We start from the raw sequence: 16,267 nt of genomic DNA, 5'->3' as shown, positions 1-16,267 counted from the left end.
CCTAATCGGGACCAATCGGGACTTTGTTACCAACAGCAGAGGCGCGCTCACATTTGAATGTCCGTTGCACGTTAACTAGGATGGCGTCCGTGGTGTTGCGGCAATTTCGAAGGGAGTAGCGAGTTTTGAAAATTTTGACAACGAGCAAGATAATGGCAGATAATCAGCAGAGCCGCTTCGAGAAATCCCTCGGACTGCTGACCACCCGTTTCGTCGGTTTGCTGCAGAAAGCGAAGAACGGCGTGCTGGATTTGAAAGTCGTGAGTGCTTGTCCTCGCTATAAGGCACCGAAAAAGTTAACCTGAATACTAGGTTAAGTTATCGCGGGCGTACACGCCATATCTGGGTTGCGGGAATTTTGAAAGAAGTGCGCAGCGAGGGGTTTGTTTACAGCTGTCCGATTGATTTTCAACTTCGCTAATATTCCATCCATCTCGTAAAGAACTCGAATAGGTCTTCGGAGTAGTCGAAGCGTTACGGTATCTCAACATCGTAACACGCGATCACACCTAACCTATAAACGGGAATATTGCGATATTTCGACAACTGATAAGGATATTATTGCGTGTTGTCCACCTTGCAGGCTGCGGACATCTTGGAGGTGCGACAAAAACGGCGCATTTACGACATCACAAACGTTCTCGAAGGTATCGGCCTCATAGAGAAGAAAAGTAAGAACAGCATCCAATGGAAGTAAGTTTCACTTTTACTTTTTCTATAAACCACTCAACTTGTGGTTGCATTTGTGCAGTTTAACTTTCATTTACTATAATATGCATTGTTACTATGCAAATTGTGATTGAAGGGGTGCAGGACCTGGTTGCAATACTCAAGAACTTGGAGAAAAGCTGACAGATCTAAAGGAGGAAATTACGCAACTTGAGGATCATGAACTGATGCTTGATACTCACACTCGGTGGATACAGCAAAGCATAAAGAATATAGAAAACGATTTGATAAATAGGAAATATGCATACATCACTTATGAGGATGTGAAGGAGACGTTTTTAGATCAATTTGTATTAGGAATCCAAGCTCCCGGAGATACAGAATTATCAGTACCAAATGTTCTCAAGGTATTTAAATCAATATCTGAAAATTGCTTAACATAGATTGTATCACTATGTATTAATGTCATATCTTTATTGTTTGACATTTTACAGTCCGTTGTACAAGATGAAACCGTAATAAACTACAACATGTATCTGAAGAGCAATTCTGGAGAAATTAAAGTGTATACGGTCCAACCAGAATTAGCCAAAAATTATGATAATAAATTGTTAGAAATGAGATTACAAGAAGAATCAAAGGGCAAAAAACGTGGGAATGAGGACGATGAAAAGAAAGAGGAGGAAGTCATTGTTAAACCAAAGAGGAAAGTTGGCAGGTGAATAGATATTTTTTCCATTTGCCAATGTATCTTTATACATGCTCTAATCGTATCAGGAATAGAAAGATAATATTCTTGATCTACACATAAGAGCAAATAAGAATTGAATGATTTTGTAAAGGGGAGGAATAGTTCTCTAGCTTGAGCTATTCATTTGATGCAAAATGTACACTTGTATGTGATATCCACTTTTCAAGACTACAGTTATATATTTATATATTAAATATATATAATTTATTTTAACACTAGACCACCAAAAAGCGCTTCTAAACCCAATCCAGTATTAACTGATGACGAGGATGAAGAAGATCCAGAGTTAATAGAAGCCAAGATAGTTCTGCGTGATTTAAACACCACAGGTAATTTATTTTATGATTTCTCTAAATTTATTATATGTTGTAAATACATTTAGCATGATTTATATTTCTTTAATCAAATTAAATTTATTACAGAAATTGCTCAAAGAGATTTGGAGTTACTTGATCAGTTCTATTCTGATTGTAAGTCAAATCTTTCACTTTGTTGTTTATTTTATGTAATTTTATAGAACACTAACATTTGTTTAAATTTCTCATTTGCAGTTTGTGGACCATTAGTGAGATTAAGTCCACCACCGAGCGAGAAGGATTACCAGTTTAATCTTAGTGAAAACGAAGGTGTTTGTGATTTATTCGATATCGCGACGTAATGAGAACACTGGGTTAGCGTAGTTTTTGATTTACAAACTGGACTGTGCCAACAGCATGCAAAATTAATCAGGAATTCGGTAGAACTATCAAATTTATGCATACAATTTTAAGAAAATCTATAGATTGCAATCATTGAGAGTATACAGTATTTTTTTATTAAAAATATGAAAAAGCATACTGCAATATTGTAAAGGTATCTGTTTGAAAACGTTCCATTTTGGCTGTTAATTTTGTACAGTGCTGAGAATAATGCAAAATTTTAAAGACTTTTTTTATATACTTGCTAGAAATCACCTTTGTAAATCTGTAATCGGATCATGCAAGCTTGCTTTATGAATATGTACTGTACATGAGTATATAATTGTTTATCGAATTATTTAATAAACTAAGGAAAACGGGCTGTAAGAACATATAATCAAAAAAAAAAAAAAAAAAAAAAAAAGATCATTGTAACATAATGTCATAAAGTAAGCTTTTTTTTCTCAATTGTTGGATTTTTGGTAAGAATTTACATGCACGTATCCTTGAAATATTCCAATGTCTAATATGCAAAGAATGAATGCATATTGTGTATAATCATACAAATTTCTGCATTTTAAGCTATTTTGTTATACATATACCTATACACCTTTACTGACACGCATATATCTACTTATATTTATATATCTTATCGTGCAAGGTCATCAATTGTATTTGTTGAGATAGTTCTCATGTTTAATTATATTATCTGAATATACCATCACAAGAAATTGTGTCGTTTGACGTTTCGCTTTCGTCATACGTATAAATCACATTCTAAAAATCAACTGTGAAATATAAGTAGTCACGCGGTCTGCCATCATCACGGACATTACCGACCTCTTTCGAGCCCTGTGTTAACAGGAAGGTACGTAGACGACCACGTAATTGCGTAATACGACCGATTCAGCGGAAAAGCGCGCTCGCTGCGACAGAGTGATGCGTATCAAGGACAGATAAGAATGGATCGACCGATTTCATCATCGCCGTCGACGACGGGAGCGTGTTCCGTCAACGTGAAGATTCAGTCGTCGGCAATACGGCGGGACACGTGCATCCCAGATGCATCGACTTGTTGCGACACACACAACGCTGCAGCTGTCTGTCAAAGTAGCGTTGCAGCGAGCGCGTTCACCAAGAAGCGTTGCAACTCGGTGCCTCTCGCCCTACGTTTGTTCCCGGTGACGCTGCGAAAGGTACCATGTGCATTTTTGAGAAAACACGTGTGATGTAATGCATTGTGAAATTGCGAAATTTGTGTGTCATAAAGATTTTTAGAAATGGTTAATGTATCTATTGTATCTGTGTAATATGTAAATTGTATCTATAAAGATAAATTTTTTAAAACGTGATTATTTTTTTAAACTTGAACATTGAAGTTGATAACAATGCAATTTGTTTTCAAATCTATTCGAGGCAATCTCGGAAAAGTGTTTAATATTTTTCTTTTCCATGAAACAACCTTGCAATATTTTGATGAAACATACGAGCACATGCATTTTTAACGCACATTATTCTAATTTTTTCGATTATATAGTTTAACAAATTAAAACGTCTATATTTTTGTGACAGAAACAACGAAAATGCGCATTATATTCGTGAAATTTCGGGAAATCTCTCGTAAATACCCAATCATTCGAGGCATGACTTCCTACTCAATTATATGGCCAAGTGCCTGTTTATTGCAACAAAAGATAATGGGCAAGGAGGAATTTAATTACATGGAAGCCGCACGTTTTAGTATATACGGTGGTCTTTACGTAGCACCCACATTATACTGCTGGCTGAGATGTGCATCTTACTTCTGGCCAAAACCAGACTTGAAGTCTGCAATCACTAAGGTATGTATAAAGAGAACAACTTATACTGTTTGATTTTTGTTGTAATTAATTATTCACATATAAATAAAATTAAATAATTTGAAAACTGCTTAATTATTGACTGAATTTGATAATAATTAATTAAACAACCAGGTAATGATTACAGGCTTTGGTTGAACAAGTCACATACACTCCTGCAGCTATGTGTTCCTTCTTTTTTGGCATGAATCTTCTTGAATTAAAGCCAGTTTCGGAATGCATCGAAGAAGTCAAAATTAAGTTCTGGCCAACATATAAGGTATCATTTTTCAATATAGATAAAATGGAGATAAAATAGAAAAAAGATCTTTTTGCCTGGAGATAGAGAAATTAATGAGATTATTTTTTCTTTAGATTGGTGTTTGTGTGTGGCCAGTCCTGCAAACTATAAATTTTTTCCTAATTCCGGAGCGAAATCGTGTTGTATATGTCAGTGTATGCAGTTTAGTTTGGACATGTTTTCTCGCATACATGAAAACTCTTGAAACTAAACGAAAGCAGAAGGAACTATTAGACGTTAGTGATGTTAATTCCAAGATTATATTAGAAAGTAAAACGCAAACCAATGGAAGAAACATGCAGATTCCTCTACTACGATGAAATATTTTAGGAAAATTGACATTTTATTAGATTAATTTGTATATAAGTAACTTAGGACTTATAATTGGAAGTTACATTTATATCTTATTATATGTAACATGATGGTATCTGTGATATTCACAGTACAAAAGTATTACTTATTTTTATAGATATATAGCTATGTTAAAAAAATTGAAAGTACTTATAACTTTAGACAGGTATTTGAAGTGAAAGATATTACACAATTGACAATAAAATTTGGCATAAATTGTGTTAATGATGCTAAAAATAATATTAAATAAAATCAATTATGAATATAGGTGATTCATCATTTTCTTATAACTTTTTGTTTCCAGTTGGTGTCTGAAAAAGTCATGTTTTTACTGTTTGTTAGATACATTGAGATTATAGAGCATTTATTGTTATTTATTAATACATATATAAAAAAGTAATTATTTAACGAAGATTCGAACCCCATTTAGCAGAGACTCAAACCCTCTTAGCTGAGATTCAAATCCCAACCTCGTGAAAACTTGACTTTCTTGGTTTAAATGTATGTGAATGTATGTAATACATATATATATAGCTGCGAAGATGTGCGACCTGTCAAATAAAAGTGTTCTTCGTCATTTCAGCTATTAGAAAGATATCTCGCGAGTCTAAAGTCGTAGATAGTCTGGCATTCAATTAAATTGCAGTTGTATGCGCGAGATGTGTCAGTGGCATGTGATACGGGCGATTGAACGAGATTTATTGCGATGTAAGTTAGGTTATGCCCCGAGACTCGGCGAATAAAGCGAAAGGTCTCTGCTGCAGGTCACGCGTTATTTCCTAGCGTTGTCCCATGCGTAGGAACTAATGGCTCGTTCCTCTATTTCGGCACAATGCGATCTGGTCGCGTCGTACATGGACGGCGTTCACGTGAAAATCGCGGAGGCCTACAAGCCACCAAGAAAGATCGGTCTACCCGCGGCATACAACAACCGATTACCGGATGTATCAAAGCTGACGTACGACTTCAACTTGGAGAAATCGGTACTTGAAAAGGTGAAGCATAATCTATTTGTTAAGACCCATAATATTTTAATATTCCATGTAATATACCATACAGAGATTTTGTGACTTGTTTGATGGCTTCTCGTTTAAGCAAACCTATCGATAACTTGATGAATTGATTTGTAATCAGATGTGTGAATGGCGTAAGGCTAGACAAGCTTATAGCAAGGCACGTCAGGCTCGGCTGGAAGAGAAGATAAAAAAGGAGAAAGAAGAAACTCCTCCCTCACCTCCTCCTTTGCCACCTGATTGTGTGAAACAGCTGCCTATTAATACAGCGCCTGCTCCTGAAACGACAATACTTACACCTCAACCTCTGTCACCTCCAGTCAATGATCTCCAGGATCTTCAGGATCATACAAAGACCAATGGAGATCTCGACTATGCTGATTTCGATAATGACACAAGTAGCCCCTTCGACAATATGGAATTGAAAACCATCAATGACATGGAAGAACTAGCACAGGTTAACGAAATTAATCTCTCTATAAATTTCTATAATAAATATTATTAACGTAGGATTGCAGGAATCAATTTAATAGTTGTATTAAGATTGGTATTTTATGCACGCAGGTTTTACAGCCTAGATCACAGTGGATACCAGCAGGAAAATTGGAGAATATAATAAATGAACTATCGATCGACAATACGGAAACTCACAAGGAAGAAAAAGTTGACGAGATGAAAAATCAAGTAGATAGTCAAGTAGATGTAGATGTGCATAATGTTGAAAATCATCGCAGTGTCTCAGCAATAATGCAGGATCTCCAAAAGGAGTTAGACCGGCCTGTTATGGAGGTAATAAAACTTTTTCTTTTCCGTGGTGTAAAGTAATTGAGTTTAGTTACTTTTTGATTTAATTGATCTGTCCTTGTAACAGAATTGGAAGCCATGGCCTGATCTGGAAAGTCCAGATAGCGATGTGCCTTCAATTCCAAAGCACAATGATTCGACGAATCATGTGAAACAGTCAGATTTGTTATCCAGTATGACAGAGGATGATCTAAAGTTAGTCACACAGTTGGGCGATATGGGATTTCCTGTACTTAGAGCAGCACGCACAGTGTTGGAGCTAGGTCGTATACACGAGAAGAAAATTGTAGAATATCTATTAGCTGTTCAATCTCTAGAGGAGAACGGCATTCCGGGTGACTATGCTGAAAAAGCATTGACACTTGCGCAACATGATCAATATAAAGCGAAAATTTACTACGAGAATTTATGCACGTTGAAAGATCTAGGATTTCCTGAGGACGAAGCTTCTGCGACGTTAGTGAAGTGTAATTTCGATCGCGATAAGGCGTTAGATCTTCTAATTGCTTGAACGAACTATCAAAACGGCATCCATAAGATATAATAGAATATTTTTTGCGATTTGATTTTATGCGGAAGCAGGTAGAATCTGTGCAGAAAAAAAAAATAGAATTTTTATATCGCATGGAAGATACTTTGCCTTATAATCGCAACGTATATTTTAATAAAAAGAAAAAGATAGTATTCAGTGAGACTAGTCTTGAATAACGAAACCTGAAGAAAGTTACATTCTCAATCCATAATTTAATTCAGTATATAATTTATTATGACATTTGAATTTCTACTGGGCATTATTAAACAATCGGTTATAACTGATTGTTCCAAAATAAATTATAATCATAATAAACTAAAAACTCAATTTTACAAAATATCACAAGATTTCAATTGTATATGCAAGAATTTTTTTATTTTCCTAATATCTTTTTGTGTACAGAAGTGTGTTAATTAAGTACCTAATGACGAGAGTTTAACATCAATTGATGGAGTGCCAATGAAGCTTAATAGTCGTGTTCGAGCATGTAGCGAATGCAGTGGCGCAACTGCAAAGTTAGAGACGACTTATAAACTGATACACTCAGGTACTACAATTATTTTATACATTACCTTTTACTACAACATAGAGCTATCGTTATCATGGACTCTGCGTGACGGCTGATACCGATAATAATCCACGCTTCTGTGAATATAGGTTGCTGACACTGGGAGTTTACGCAGATACTGGCGGGTCCGTTTGTTAATAAACTGTATAAAGCATAATTCATAGAAGACCATGTAAAGTCCGGTTTAATATTCTTAGAGAGTGGTTTGTAAAGTATCGTTACGTTTGTGGGAGAAACATCGAGCGTATGTTTATACCTAAAATGTACTCGCGTTAAATTATGAGATATTTATAATTGTGCAGAAAGAGATGAAGATATTTCTGTTTTTGCGTTCCTCAATTACCTCTCAGTATAAACTTTTCTCAACGCTAATTCCCACAGGGAACAAGTTACATTCTCGTGAGCTTCGTGAACCCTTAAAAGCTGCCGTGGTAATTCGATTATAACATCGTCATTCGTTTCATACAATCCCTTCATCTCTATGTACAATTTGATATTTGTGTTTAACACATTGGTGTTGTAATGCGTCTTAAAGCATCTGTGATTGTATATACATACACGCATAGATTGTAAATCTACTTTATATATATACATACTTCAAAGTGAAGAAACGGCTGTTCAACATTTATTTTCCATTTACGCATATTTATTTGTTTCTAGTCAACGTCTCGAAGGAACTTACCCGAATGCCAAAGCAGCTCTATCGTGAATAGCTGTCATTTGAAGTCGTGAAAGTAGTTGAAATAGAAGTGGATACGAGACATAATTTAAATACTCATTCGCGTCAAATCGAATGCAGGGAGCTGACAAAAATCCATTCAATGGTAAATATCGCAACCTGCATAAACATGTGTTACACTAAGCTCAGTAATATAACTTAAACTATATTAATTACATACATAAATTTCTGAATAGATCTAAACAGATAAAATACTGATTTCGTAAACCTGTTTGAACATGCAGAGATCATAGCAAGTTCTGCAGCCATTGTTAATCTGTTAGGTAGTTCTTTCAGTTTATTGTTATCTACATATAATTCTTTAAGTCTTGGTAGAGAGCCGGTCCACTCTGGTAATGCAACAATCTGGTTACCCGAGAGAGACAATATCTCCAGATTACTCAGTTGGCTTAATTCTGTTTTCAGTTGTCATTTATGTTAACAAGTTCTTCGTTTTCACAATAGAATGTATCTAATTATAATCACATTTACCTGCCGGCAATCTTTCTATGAGATTGTCATTTAAGAGTAAAGACTTAAGATTACTCAAGTTACCGATGCAGACGGGTACTTGTTCCAATTTGTTGGCACTTAAGTCCAATACTGTCAACTGGCTCATCTCACCGAATTCTGTAGGCAGCTGTTTGATTAGATTACCATACATGTACAAATTGGTTACATTGAATAGTTCCATGATCCAAGATGGCAAAGTGGTAAGCTTGTTCCACTTAAGATATATCTCTTGAATGTGACTGCCATGCAGTCTTATCACTTCTGGAAACTCTGAGAGACCACGACAGTTCCAATGCAGTATGATTTTTCTCTTGACTTCGTTTGCCATCTCTATGGAATCTGGGTCCATGGTTAAAGGAAATTAGATAGGCTATTTTGGAATCTCCAAGCCAAGGGTGACAGTCAACGTTAAAATTGGTGGAATTAGTTAGCATTTCTGAGGTTAACAGACAACCGCAGGCAAACATGCCCAAAATAACTTGACCTGCTTGCTACATCTGTATTAATAAACCTGCATGATGGTAGTCAGACAAAAATATTTCATTCTATTATTCCGCACAATTGGTGTGCAGTCAGTGCGCTCTGTTTCCGAGCGAAATTGAAGTATCGAAAAGGAATAAATTAACGTTTTGACGTTTTGCTCACCCATGGCGAATTAATAACTGGATTATTGTTAGTCGGGACTGGAATAATATGTTAATATCTTAATTTGTCTGATGTCAAAACGCGCAGTTAAACTCGATTAAAAAACATATATATTTACTTTTTTGTTTCCTTTCTGTGTTGATAAATCCAGTGCATTTTATTCTGTGTTATCCTTGTTCTCTTCCGTTTTCTCGCTTGTCATCTCTTGTTCGCACTTGTCAGTCTTTTATAATGCATTATATGTATACATATGTAAAGATATCGGTGATACGAAACTAACCTGCGTCAGCTATCAGCTGATGTATAATATAATATATAACTCTGCTTTTATTATAACAAACATGCAGATAGGATTTATCATAATTTATCGGAGATAATAAGAAAAAGAAAATTCTGTTCCTTGTGCATAATCTTTATTTCGGCATCAGTATCCGTAAATATAATTGCGTTACGATAATTTGAAAATATTTTTCGATAGATTGCGATAAGATGTGCGATTCTTTTCGATACATTATTAACAATATAGAGAGCAGCACCGCTTACTTAAAATCCCTAAAATTTATTAGTGTGGTAACTCTGATAGGAGCTGTAGAGAATGGTGAATAGTTCGTAGCATTTGGATAGGATTTATTTCGACGTTGCACGTGTTCAAACAAATCTACGAAAATGGCAGAAGAAGGTAATTAATATTATTATATGCGTTGTAAATTACTTTGAATACTTTTATCTACGTCGTTTTAACAGAAAGTAATTCTGTTATAATCCATGATTTCTGTTATAAATTTCGCCTTTCTGCGTTCCGTGATAAACACGTGTCCGCTTGTTTTATAGTAATTTACAATGATAGTATCGTTTAAAGTACCGAAAAATGTTGACGAATCGAGAGCTGTTGCACAATAAATTTGCACTGACATACAGTTTTAAGAATCTTGATTGTTTTATACGATTATTAAATGGAAGTTATAATGTAGGTTAAGATAGGTTAAATCGTATCTTATTCTTCCTGTAGATAAAACCAAGAAGAAGAGCAAAAAGAAACCGCTCGGCGAAATTCAAAAAACAATGAAGTGCGAGCTCGAGCCCTCGAGTGAAAGCGTAACACTTGATTGTAAAGATTGGCCTTTATTGTTTAAGGTTGGCTTCTTTTTGTTAATTTTTATATGCGTGTGATACAGTTACATGACAACGACAATCAATAGAATTCAAAATAAATGTTTTCTTTGTTTATTGTAGAATTTTGACAAGATGCTTACACGCACAAAACATTTCACACCATTAACATGTGGTTCCACCCCACTCAATCGAAGCTTATCAGAATATATTAAGTCAGGATGCATCAATTTGGATAAACCATGCAATCCATCGTCGCATGAGGTGGTAGCTTGGATAAAAAAAATTTTAAAAGTGGATAAGACGGGCCATTCTGGCACATTGGATCCTAAAGTATCAGGATGTTTAATAGTCTGTATAGATAGAGCCACTAGATTAGCCAAATCACAACAGTCCGCAGGAAAGGAATATACCGCTGTGTTTAAACTTCATTCCGCAGTAGAAAATGTTCAGAAGGTGAGTTACCGAATATTGTTGAGATACTACATACATCAATTTTACAAAAATACAATGATTTAGGTGCAACAAGCATTGGAAAAGTTACGTGGTGCTCTCTTTCAAAGACCACCATTGATATCGGCGGTTAAGAGACAGCTTCGTGTTAGAACAGTTTACGACAGTTGGCTTCTCGATTACGACCAGGAGCGCAATATGGGAGTATTTCGCGTCAGCTGCGAGGCCGGTTCGTACATTAGAACCATGTGTGTCCATCTTGGACTTTTTTTAGGTACCGGTTGTCACATGCAAGAGCTGCGAAGAGTTCGTTCTGGTGTTCAGTCTGAAAAAGATAATATGGTTACTATGCACGATATCCTTGATGCACAATGGTTGTATGAAAATCACGGGGACGAGTCATATCTGAGAAGGGTTATAAAACCTTTGGAAGCACTTCTGGTGAATCATAAGAGAATCATCATGAAGGACAGCGCAGTATGTTTTTGATTTTGTATATTAATTAAAATAATATAAAATTGAATATTTTAATGATATTGTATTCCATTAAATTTCTAGGTAAATGCAATTTGTTATGGAGCTAAAATAATGCTGCCAGGGATTTTAATGTACGATGAAGGAATAGAATTAAATCAAGAAATTGTCATAGTGACAACCAAGGGTGAAGCTGTAGCGCTTGGTAATTATATTTCCAAAGTATTATAGCTAGCCACACATTATTTAACATAGCCTAGCGCACTGTCTGCTCGAAAGTGCTACATATTTAATTTATCATTTCTGTTTCTATTTATTTAGAAAAAATTATACTTTGCAAATATTTAAGCAATTTATTTAATTTATATTACTTTAGCTATTGCATTAATGACCTCTTCAACTATGGCTATGTGTGATCACGGAGTGGCTGCAAAAATCAAGAGGGTAATTATGGAAAGAGATGCGTATCCAAGGAAATGGGGTTATGGGCCTAAAGCATCGCAAAAGAAACGTATGATAGCTGAAGGGAAATTAGATCAGCATGGAAAACCAAATGAAAATACGCCATCTGATTGGTTACAAAATTACACAGACTATTCCGCGACAAAGGTAGCAGCAACAGAAATTAAGGCAAGTCAATTAAACTAATGATTTTTCTATTTTTTCAATCATATTATATAAGATCACTCTTATAAAGTATTCATTAAATGTAGACGGAGAAAAATGGTGATGTTGAAGTATCTAGTGCTGCTAAAAAGAGAAAATTTGAAGAGACAATAATGGATACATCAGTTTCTATAAAACAAGAAGAAATACCTGAGAATCCGGAAACATCACCGAAAGATAAAAAAAAGGATAAGAAAGAGAAGAAGAAAAAGAAAAAGAAGGAGAAACAAGATACGGAAGGCGAAGAGTCCATGGTGATGGAAGAAGATGCCAGTGGGGTAATTAGAATTATTCTTATAATTAGATGTATAAAAAATTCAAATATTGTATATTGCATAAATACTTATGTATTGCAGGAATCTCCAGTGAAAGAAAAAAAGAAAAAGAAAAAGAAAGATAAAGACAAAGACTGAAAACCCATCAGTCAACAGAATAAAAAAAAAAATTAAAATTACAAAAAAAAAATTAAAATTTGATTAAAAAAGAATATATGTAATGTTTATATATATCAAATTTAAATATATAGTTAAGTATTATGTACTGTATATATATTCTTTTTTAATTATACTAAGTAATTATAATCAATATCGCAACATTTTATACCATTAGTAATGTTAACTCATTAAGGATCGATGCATTTGGTTTGTAATTTTGCAATCTTCTCGGCATATTTTATCATGTGAAATATTTAAATCTTAGAAAACGCAGACATGTATAATCTCAAATAAAAGCATAATTTTTTAAACAAAAAATTTATATAATTAATAATTTGCTTTGATGTTTCGCCAGAACAAAAATGATTATATTGGAGCACAAATTTGTATCCCCTTTCCTTGAGGTGTTAATTGTGATTTCTCTTATATTATGCATTGTTATAAATCGCATGATACAGTATATAAATTTTTAACAAGACAAAATATATTGTTGATAAGATAAATGTAAGAAAAACTTATCAAATTCGGCTAAATACAAATTCTGAGGCAAGAACTGAGCTGATTGATATTCTTAAGTAAGTCCTTTTAATATTCATCTCATCAATAAGATATTTTGTGTTTTGTTCGTTAAACATTTACATGTTATGTAATTTACAACAATACGTAATATTCAGTCTGATAATATTAGATAATTTATACCAGATTTGTACAATAACATTATTTTTAATAAAAATATGTGAAACTGATTCCATGTGCATCACATGCAAGTTGCGTTATTTGTGCGAATCAGGACAAAAAATATACTTTTATTTTAAAAAGATGTATATTTCCTTTAAATACCATATTGCGAGCGACGTATTGGAAAACGGTTATTTGAATACAACTGTATCGAGCATAGCTCCCAAACACTGAACGATATTTGTAGCCATTAGCGTATCGACCTTCTCCTCGAGATGCCGTTTCGGATCTTGCTTGCCCACATTCTTTATGGCTAATTGTTCAGGCGTCATCTTTTCTTCCTCTTCCAAAGCCTGTAAATACAAATCATTATGAAGCAAAATTTGAAATACAAATATCAAATAATAGTTTCCAACATTTTTAAATAAATTATAAAATTATGTGTTGTGCAGTTTTACCTTGTTATAATTTTTCGCGAGTTCAAGCATCTCTGAAACGATATTCTCATTGAGTCGACTGTGCTCCGAATATTCGGCAAGAGTAAGGCCGTCCATCCAAGTCTTTTTATGTAAATTCAGCAGCATCTTCTGCTCCAATTCGTTCTTACGATAGTTAATACTAATGCTGTAGTAATGCCGATTCAATCCGTGTATCAAGGCTTGTACAGATGGTTTCTGTAAATGGCCTAAATTCGACGTTGTTTGCCTTGGTTCTTGTCCCAGAACCTGTAATCAATGACATGAAAGGTCAGTGTGTCATAAATCAAGAGTCGCACAATCGGTATGAGTACACTTACCATCATGTTCGGATTAATTAATCTAAATGCGTCGATGACCACTTTTCCTTTCACCGACTGTATAGGATCAATTACAACGGCAACTGCTCTTTCACTAAGAGCCTCAAAGGATTGCTGAGTATTGATGTCTACTCCGGACAACCAGCAGCCGAATCCTGGGTGAGAGTGATACCAGCCAACAACCATTTCTGGTCGACCAGTCTGTTTCAGCATGTCCAACATCTTTGCTTGGAACACTGGATCAACTGCTTCTACACTGACACCCTAGGATAATATTAAATTATAGTGTACTCTCAAAAATTATAGTGTCTCATAAATATACTTTTCAACTTTTGTACGTTTTCATATTCTAATATTTACCGTTCCTGTTTGTGGCATAGCAAAGACGTCGATAACACGCACAGTGTAATCATCAACAAATTCTCCCAGCATCAAACCCATCACCTCCATTGGTACTCCGGCACGACCGTGCTTAAGCATTTTCAAGAGGGCCAAGGATGATATGTACACCTTTATAAATGAAAAATAAAGCATTATGAAGAGGATGAGAGTGCGAATGTTTAAACAATGAACCTGTATTGTACCTGTTCAGCTGTATCGACAACAGGTGCATCAGAGGGTGGTGGCCCTTGATTCAAACCTGGCATTCCACCGCCTAATCGTAGTAGTCTGTCCATCTTGGTGTATCAACTGAACTTTAAATTCTGTAAATATTTGAAGGATACGTACAATTACCATATAAAGAGAGAGCCATCAAAAATTCGAAGTGTCATCGTGGTGTACACGGATATTTAGAGGTTAGAAAAAGAACGCTACATGGATTTTAGATCTCTCAGCAATTCTCAAGGCGAATTGTACGGTTCAATTGGATTAGAATACGTATTATTCTTACAACGATTTGTCTTTAGCAATAGAAATTCTTTTTTGTCACTACAAACTGAGCGCACATTCCCGTCGGAGTCACCGTTGACAAGTTCCCACAAGTTTCAAATGTGCATAATCATGAGCGCAGCCTATTGGCAGTGACGCCAGATTTGAAACGCAAGCAGCAAGCAGCATGAAAAAAATACCGCACACATGCGCAAGTCACATGTTGGTTATCACTTACCACACTGCTTGTTGGTTACCTTCGCGGTAATTCCGAAAGCGTAATAATGAAGGATGACGATTACTCGGTGCTCTCACAGAAACTTGGCGGAGGACCGATGGGACTGGGTAAAATATTTATTTCGACGCGCGTTTCGCAAATAATAGCAAAATAATTTTGTTCGCAATATAACGAAAGTAGAAAATTGTCGGTAATAGGTTATGTTTTTAATCCCAACAAGACTGATAATAGTTCAAAAATTCGTTGATTATTCAAATTACTTTAATATTGTTTATTTAACAGTTCATATAAAGTTTAAAACATTTTTCTGTAAAGTCGATATAGATTTTGTATCATTATTACAGGTGATCCTAATGACAGGACCTTAAGAAAGGTAGAGAAAGATGTGTTGGTACCCAAATTGATGCGAGAGAAAACCAAGGCAGAAAAATGTGTCAATGAAGTTAAAGGTATGAATCACTTGATTTACATAAACAAGAACTTAATAAATAGTAATTACAATTGTTTCTTTTGCAGAATTTCACGAGTGTTGTCTCAACACAGGAGTGTTGAATGTTGTGAAATGTAGACAAGAGAATGACAAGATGAAGGCATGCATGGAGAAATGGTACTACAATGAGGACTTTATCAAAGAATGTACAGACCAATATCTGAATGAGAGAAGTGAATTTAGAAAAACTGGGATATCTATAAAGCAAAAAAGTACTCGAATGCAATCGGCATCTATGTAAATATAAATAAAGATAAGACGGATAGGAGGACAGTTTGTATTGTTCACTTAATTTGCTCTAATGGAGAATTGAATGGATAATTGGAGGGTAAAATTGTCTTTGATTCCCTCATCAAGTCCTCACCAGTCACTGTACATACAAAAATAAAATTTGTATTGTTGTTTTCAATAAAAATATTTCATTGAAGACATCTTCACAAGTCATATATAGATTTAATTTTCAGAATCGTTCCTGGCTACTAAAAAGTTTTTAATTTGTCTATTTTTTAGGTATATTTATAAAATTGAAGTTTTGCATCACTTTTTATAATATAAATATATAATTTTTATTACATTATATTTTATATTAAATTACAGATATATGTCACATATGAGTTAAGAGCATCATGTATCACATACACAGCTGCCTAAGCTACTCGTGAGTCAATATTTCATTTG

At 34.7% G+C, this 16,267-nt stretch overlaps 7 protein-coding genes across 14 annotated transcripts; 5 read left to right on the top strand and 2 right to left on the bottom strand.

Moving 5' to 3' along the window:
* The first annotated feature begins 59 nt into the window (after positions 1 to 59).
* On the top strand, positions 60 to 3,293 carry LOC105678506 (transcription factor E2F5). Its single transcript, XM_012377921.2, has 7 exons — positions 60 to 260; positions 584 to 693; positions 806 to 1,076; positions 1,164 to 1,387; positions 1,640 to 1,749; positions 1,843 to 1,890; positions 1,972 to 3,293. Exons 1-7 carry the CDS (start codon positions 153 to 155, stop codon positions 2,076 to 2,078), a joined length of 978 nt encoding a protein of 325 aa, XP_012233344.1. The 5' UTR covers positions 60 to 152; the 3' UTR covers positions 2,079 to 3,293.
* On the top strand, positions 3,153 to 4,852 carry LOC105678508 (mpv17-like protein). Its single transcript, XM_012377925.2, has 4 exons — positions 3,153 to 3,293; positions 3,670 to 3,938; positions 4,084 to 4,215; positions 4,311 to 4,852. Exons 2-4 carry the CDS (start codon positions 3,681 to 3,683, stop codon positions 4,554 to 4,556), a joined length of 636 nt encoding a protein of 211 aa, XP_012233348.1. The 5' UTR covers positions 3,153 to 3,293; positions 3,670 to 3,680; the 3' UTR covers positions 4,557 to 4,852.
* Positions 4,853 to 5,002: 150 nt separating this feature from the next.
* On the top strand, positions 5,003 to 7,092 carry LOC105678505 (ubiquitin-associated protein 1). Its single transcript, XM_012377920.2, has 5 exons — positions 5,003 to 5,295; positions 5,352 to 5,582; positions 5,722 to 6,057; positions 6,165 to 6,389; positions 6,472 to 7,092. The coding sequence occupies exons 2-5, from the start codon at positions 5,394 to 5,396 to the stop codon at positions 6,913 to 6,915; spliced, it is 1,194 nt and encodes a 397-aa protein (XP_012233343.1). The 5' UTR covers positions 5,003 to 5,295; positions 5,352 to 5,393; the 3' UTR covers positions 6,916 to 7,092.
* Positions 7,093 to 7,289: 197 nt separating this feature from the next.
* LOC105678503 (leucine-rich repeat-containing protein 28) lies at positions 7,290 to 9,769 on the bottom strand. Of its 3 annotated transcripts, none has more exons than XM_012377916.2 (7): positions 9,499 to 9,769; positions 8,715 to 9,418; positions 8,452 to 8,638; positions 8,187 to 8,342; positions 7,848 to 8,042; positions 7,509 to 7,760; positions 7,290 to 7,444 (listed from the first exon to the last, which is right to left on the bottom strand). In XM_012377916.2, exons 2-7 carry the CDS (start codon positions 9,082 to 9,084, stop codon positions 7,378 to 7,380), a joined length of 1,227 nt encoding a protein of 408 aa, XP_012233339.1. In that variant the 5' UTR covers positions 9,085 to 9,418; positions 9,499 to 9,769; the 3' UTR covers positions 7,290 to 7,377. The 3 variants fall into 3 exon arrangements, with proteins under 3 accessions (XP_012233339.1, XP_012233340.1, XP_012233341.1); XM_012377917.2 differs by having other exon boundaries at positions 8,715 to 9,074; XM_012377918.2 differs by having other exon boundaries at positions 8,715 to 9,005.
* Positions 9,770 to 9,904: 135 nt separating this feature from the next.
* Positions 9,905 to 13,263, top strand: Nop60B (dyskerin pseudouridine synthase 1 Nop60B). 2 transcript variants are annotated; one of them, XM_012377915.2, is made up of 8 exons: positions 9,905 to 10,059; positions 10,390 to 10,514; positions 10,614 to 10,946; positions 11,010 to 11,420; positions 11,502 to 11,622; positions 11,794 to 12,047; positions 12,131 to 12,361; positions 12,440 to 13,263. In XM_012377915.2, the coding sequence occupies exons 1-8, from the start codon at positions 10,047 to 10,049 to the stop codon at positions 12,494 to 12,496; spliced, it is 1,545 nt and encodes a 514-aa protein (XP_012233338.1). In that variant the 5' UTR covers positions 9,905 to 10,046; the 3' UTR covers positions 12,497 to 13,263. The 2 variants fall into 2 exon arrangements, with proteins under 2 accessions (XP_012233338.1, XP_067215573.1); XM_067359472.1 differs by having other exon boundaries at positions 12,131 to 13,263.
* Positions 10,589 to 15,058, bottom strand: LOC105678507 (regulatory particle non-ATPase 11). Of its 5 annotated transcripts, none has more exons than XM_012377924.2 (7): positions 14,939 to 15,058; positions 14,576 to 14,695; positions 14,352 to 14,501; positions 13,992 to 14,255; positions 13,654 to 13,920; positions 13,358 to 13,548; positions 10,589 to 11,268 (listed from the first exon to the last, which is right to left on the bottom strand). In XM_012377924.2, exons 2-6 carry the CDS (start codon positions 14,666 to 14,668, stop codon positions 13,387 to 13,389), a joined length of 936 nt encoding a protein of 311 aa, XP_012233347.1. In that variant the 5' UTR covers positions 14,669 to 14,695; positions 14,939 to 15,058; the 3' UTR covers positions 10,589 to 11,268; positions 13,358 to 13,386. The 5 variants fall into 5 exon arrangements, with proteins under 5 accessions (XP_012233347.1, XP_067215600.1, XP_012233346.1 ...); XM_067359499.1 differs by having other exon boundaries at positions 14,884 to 15,025; XM_012377923.2 differs by having other exon boundaries at positions 14,887 to 15,018.
* LOC105678510 (COX assembly mitochondrial protein homolog) lies at positions 15,049 to 16,016 on the top strand. The gene is made up of 3 exons (XM_012377926.2): positions 15,049 to 15,206; positions 15,444 to 15,548; positions 15,616 to 16,016. Exons 1-3 carry the CDS (start codon positions 15,146 to 15,148, stop codon positions 15,828 to 15,830), a joined length of 381 nt encoding a protein of 126 aa, XP_012233349.1. The 5' UTR covers positions 15,049 to 15,145; the 3' UTR covers positions 15,831 to 16,016.
* The last annotated feature ends 251 nt before the right edge of the window (positions 16,017 to 16,267 follow it).

Source organism: Linepithema humile, chromosome 7, assembly GCF_040581485.1.
Source record: "Linepithema humile isolate Giens D197 chromosome 7, Lhum_UNIL_v1.0, whole genome shotgun sequence".
Taxonomy (NCBI): domain Eukaryota; kingdom Metazoa; phylum Arthropoda; class Insecta; order Hymenoptera; family Formicidae; genus Linepithema; species Linepithema humile.
The sequence above is the reverse complement of the archived record's forward strand: the minus strand, read 5'-3'. Positions and strand labels throughout refer to the sequence as shown.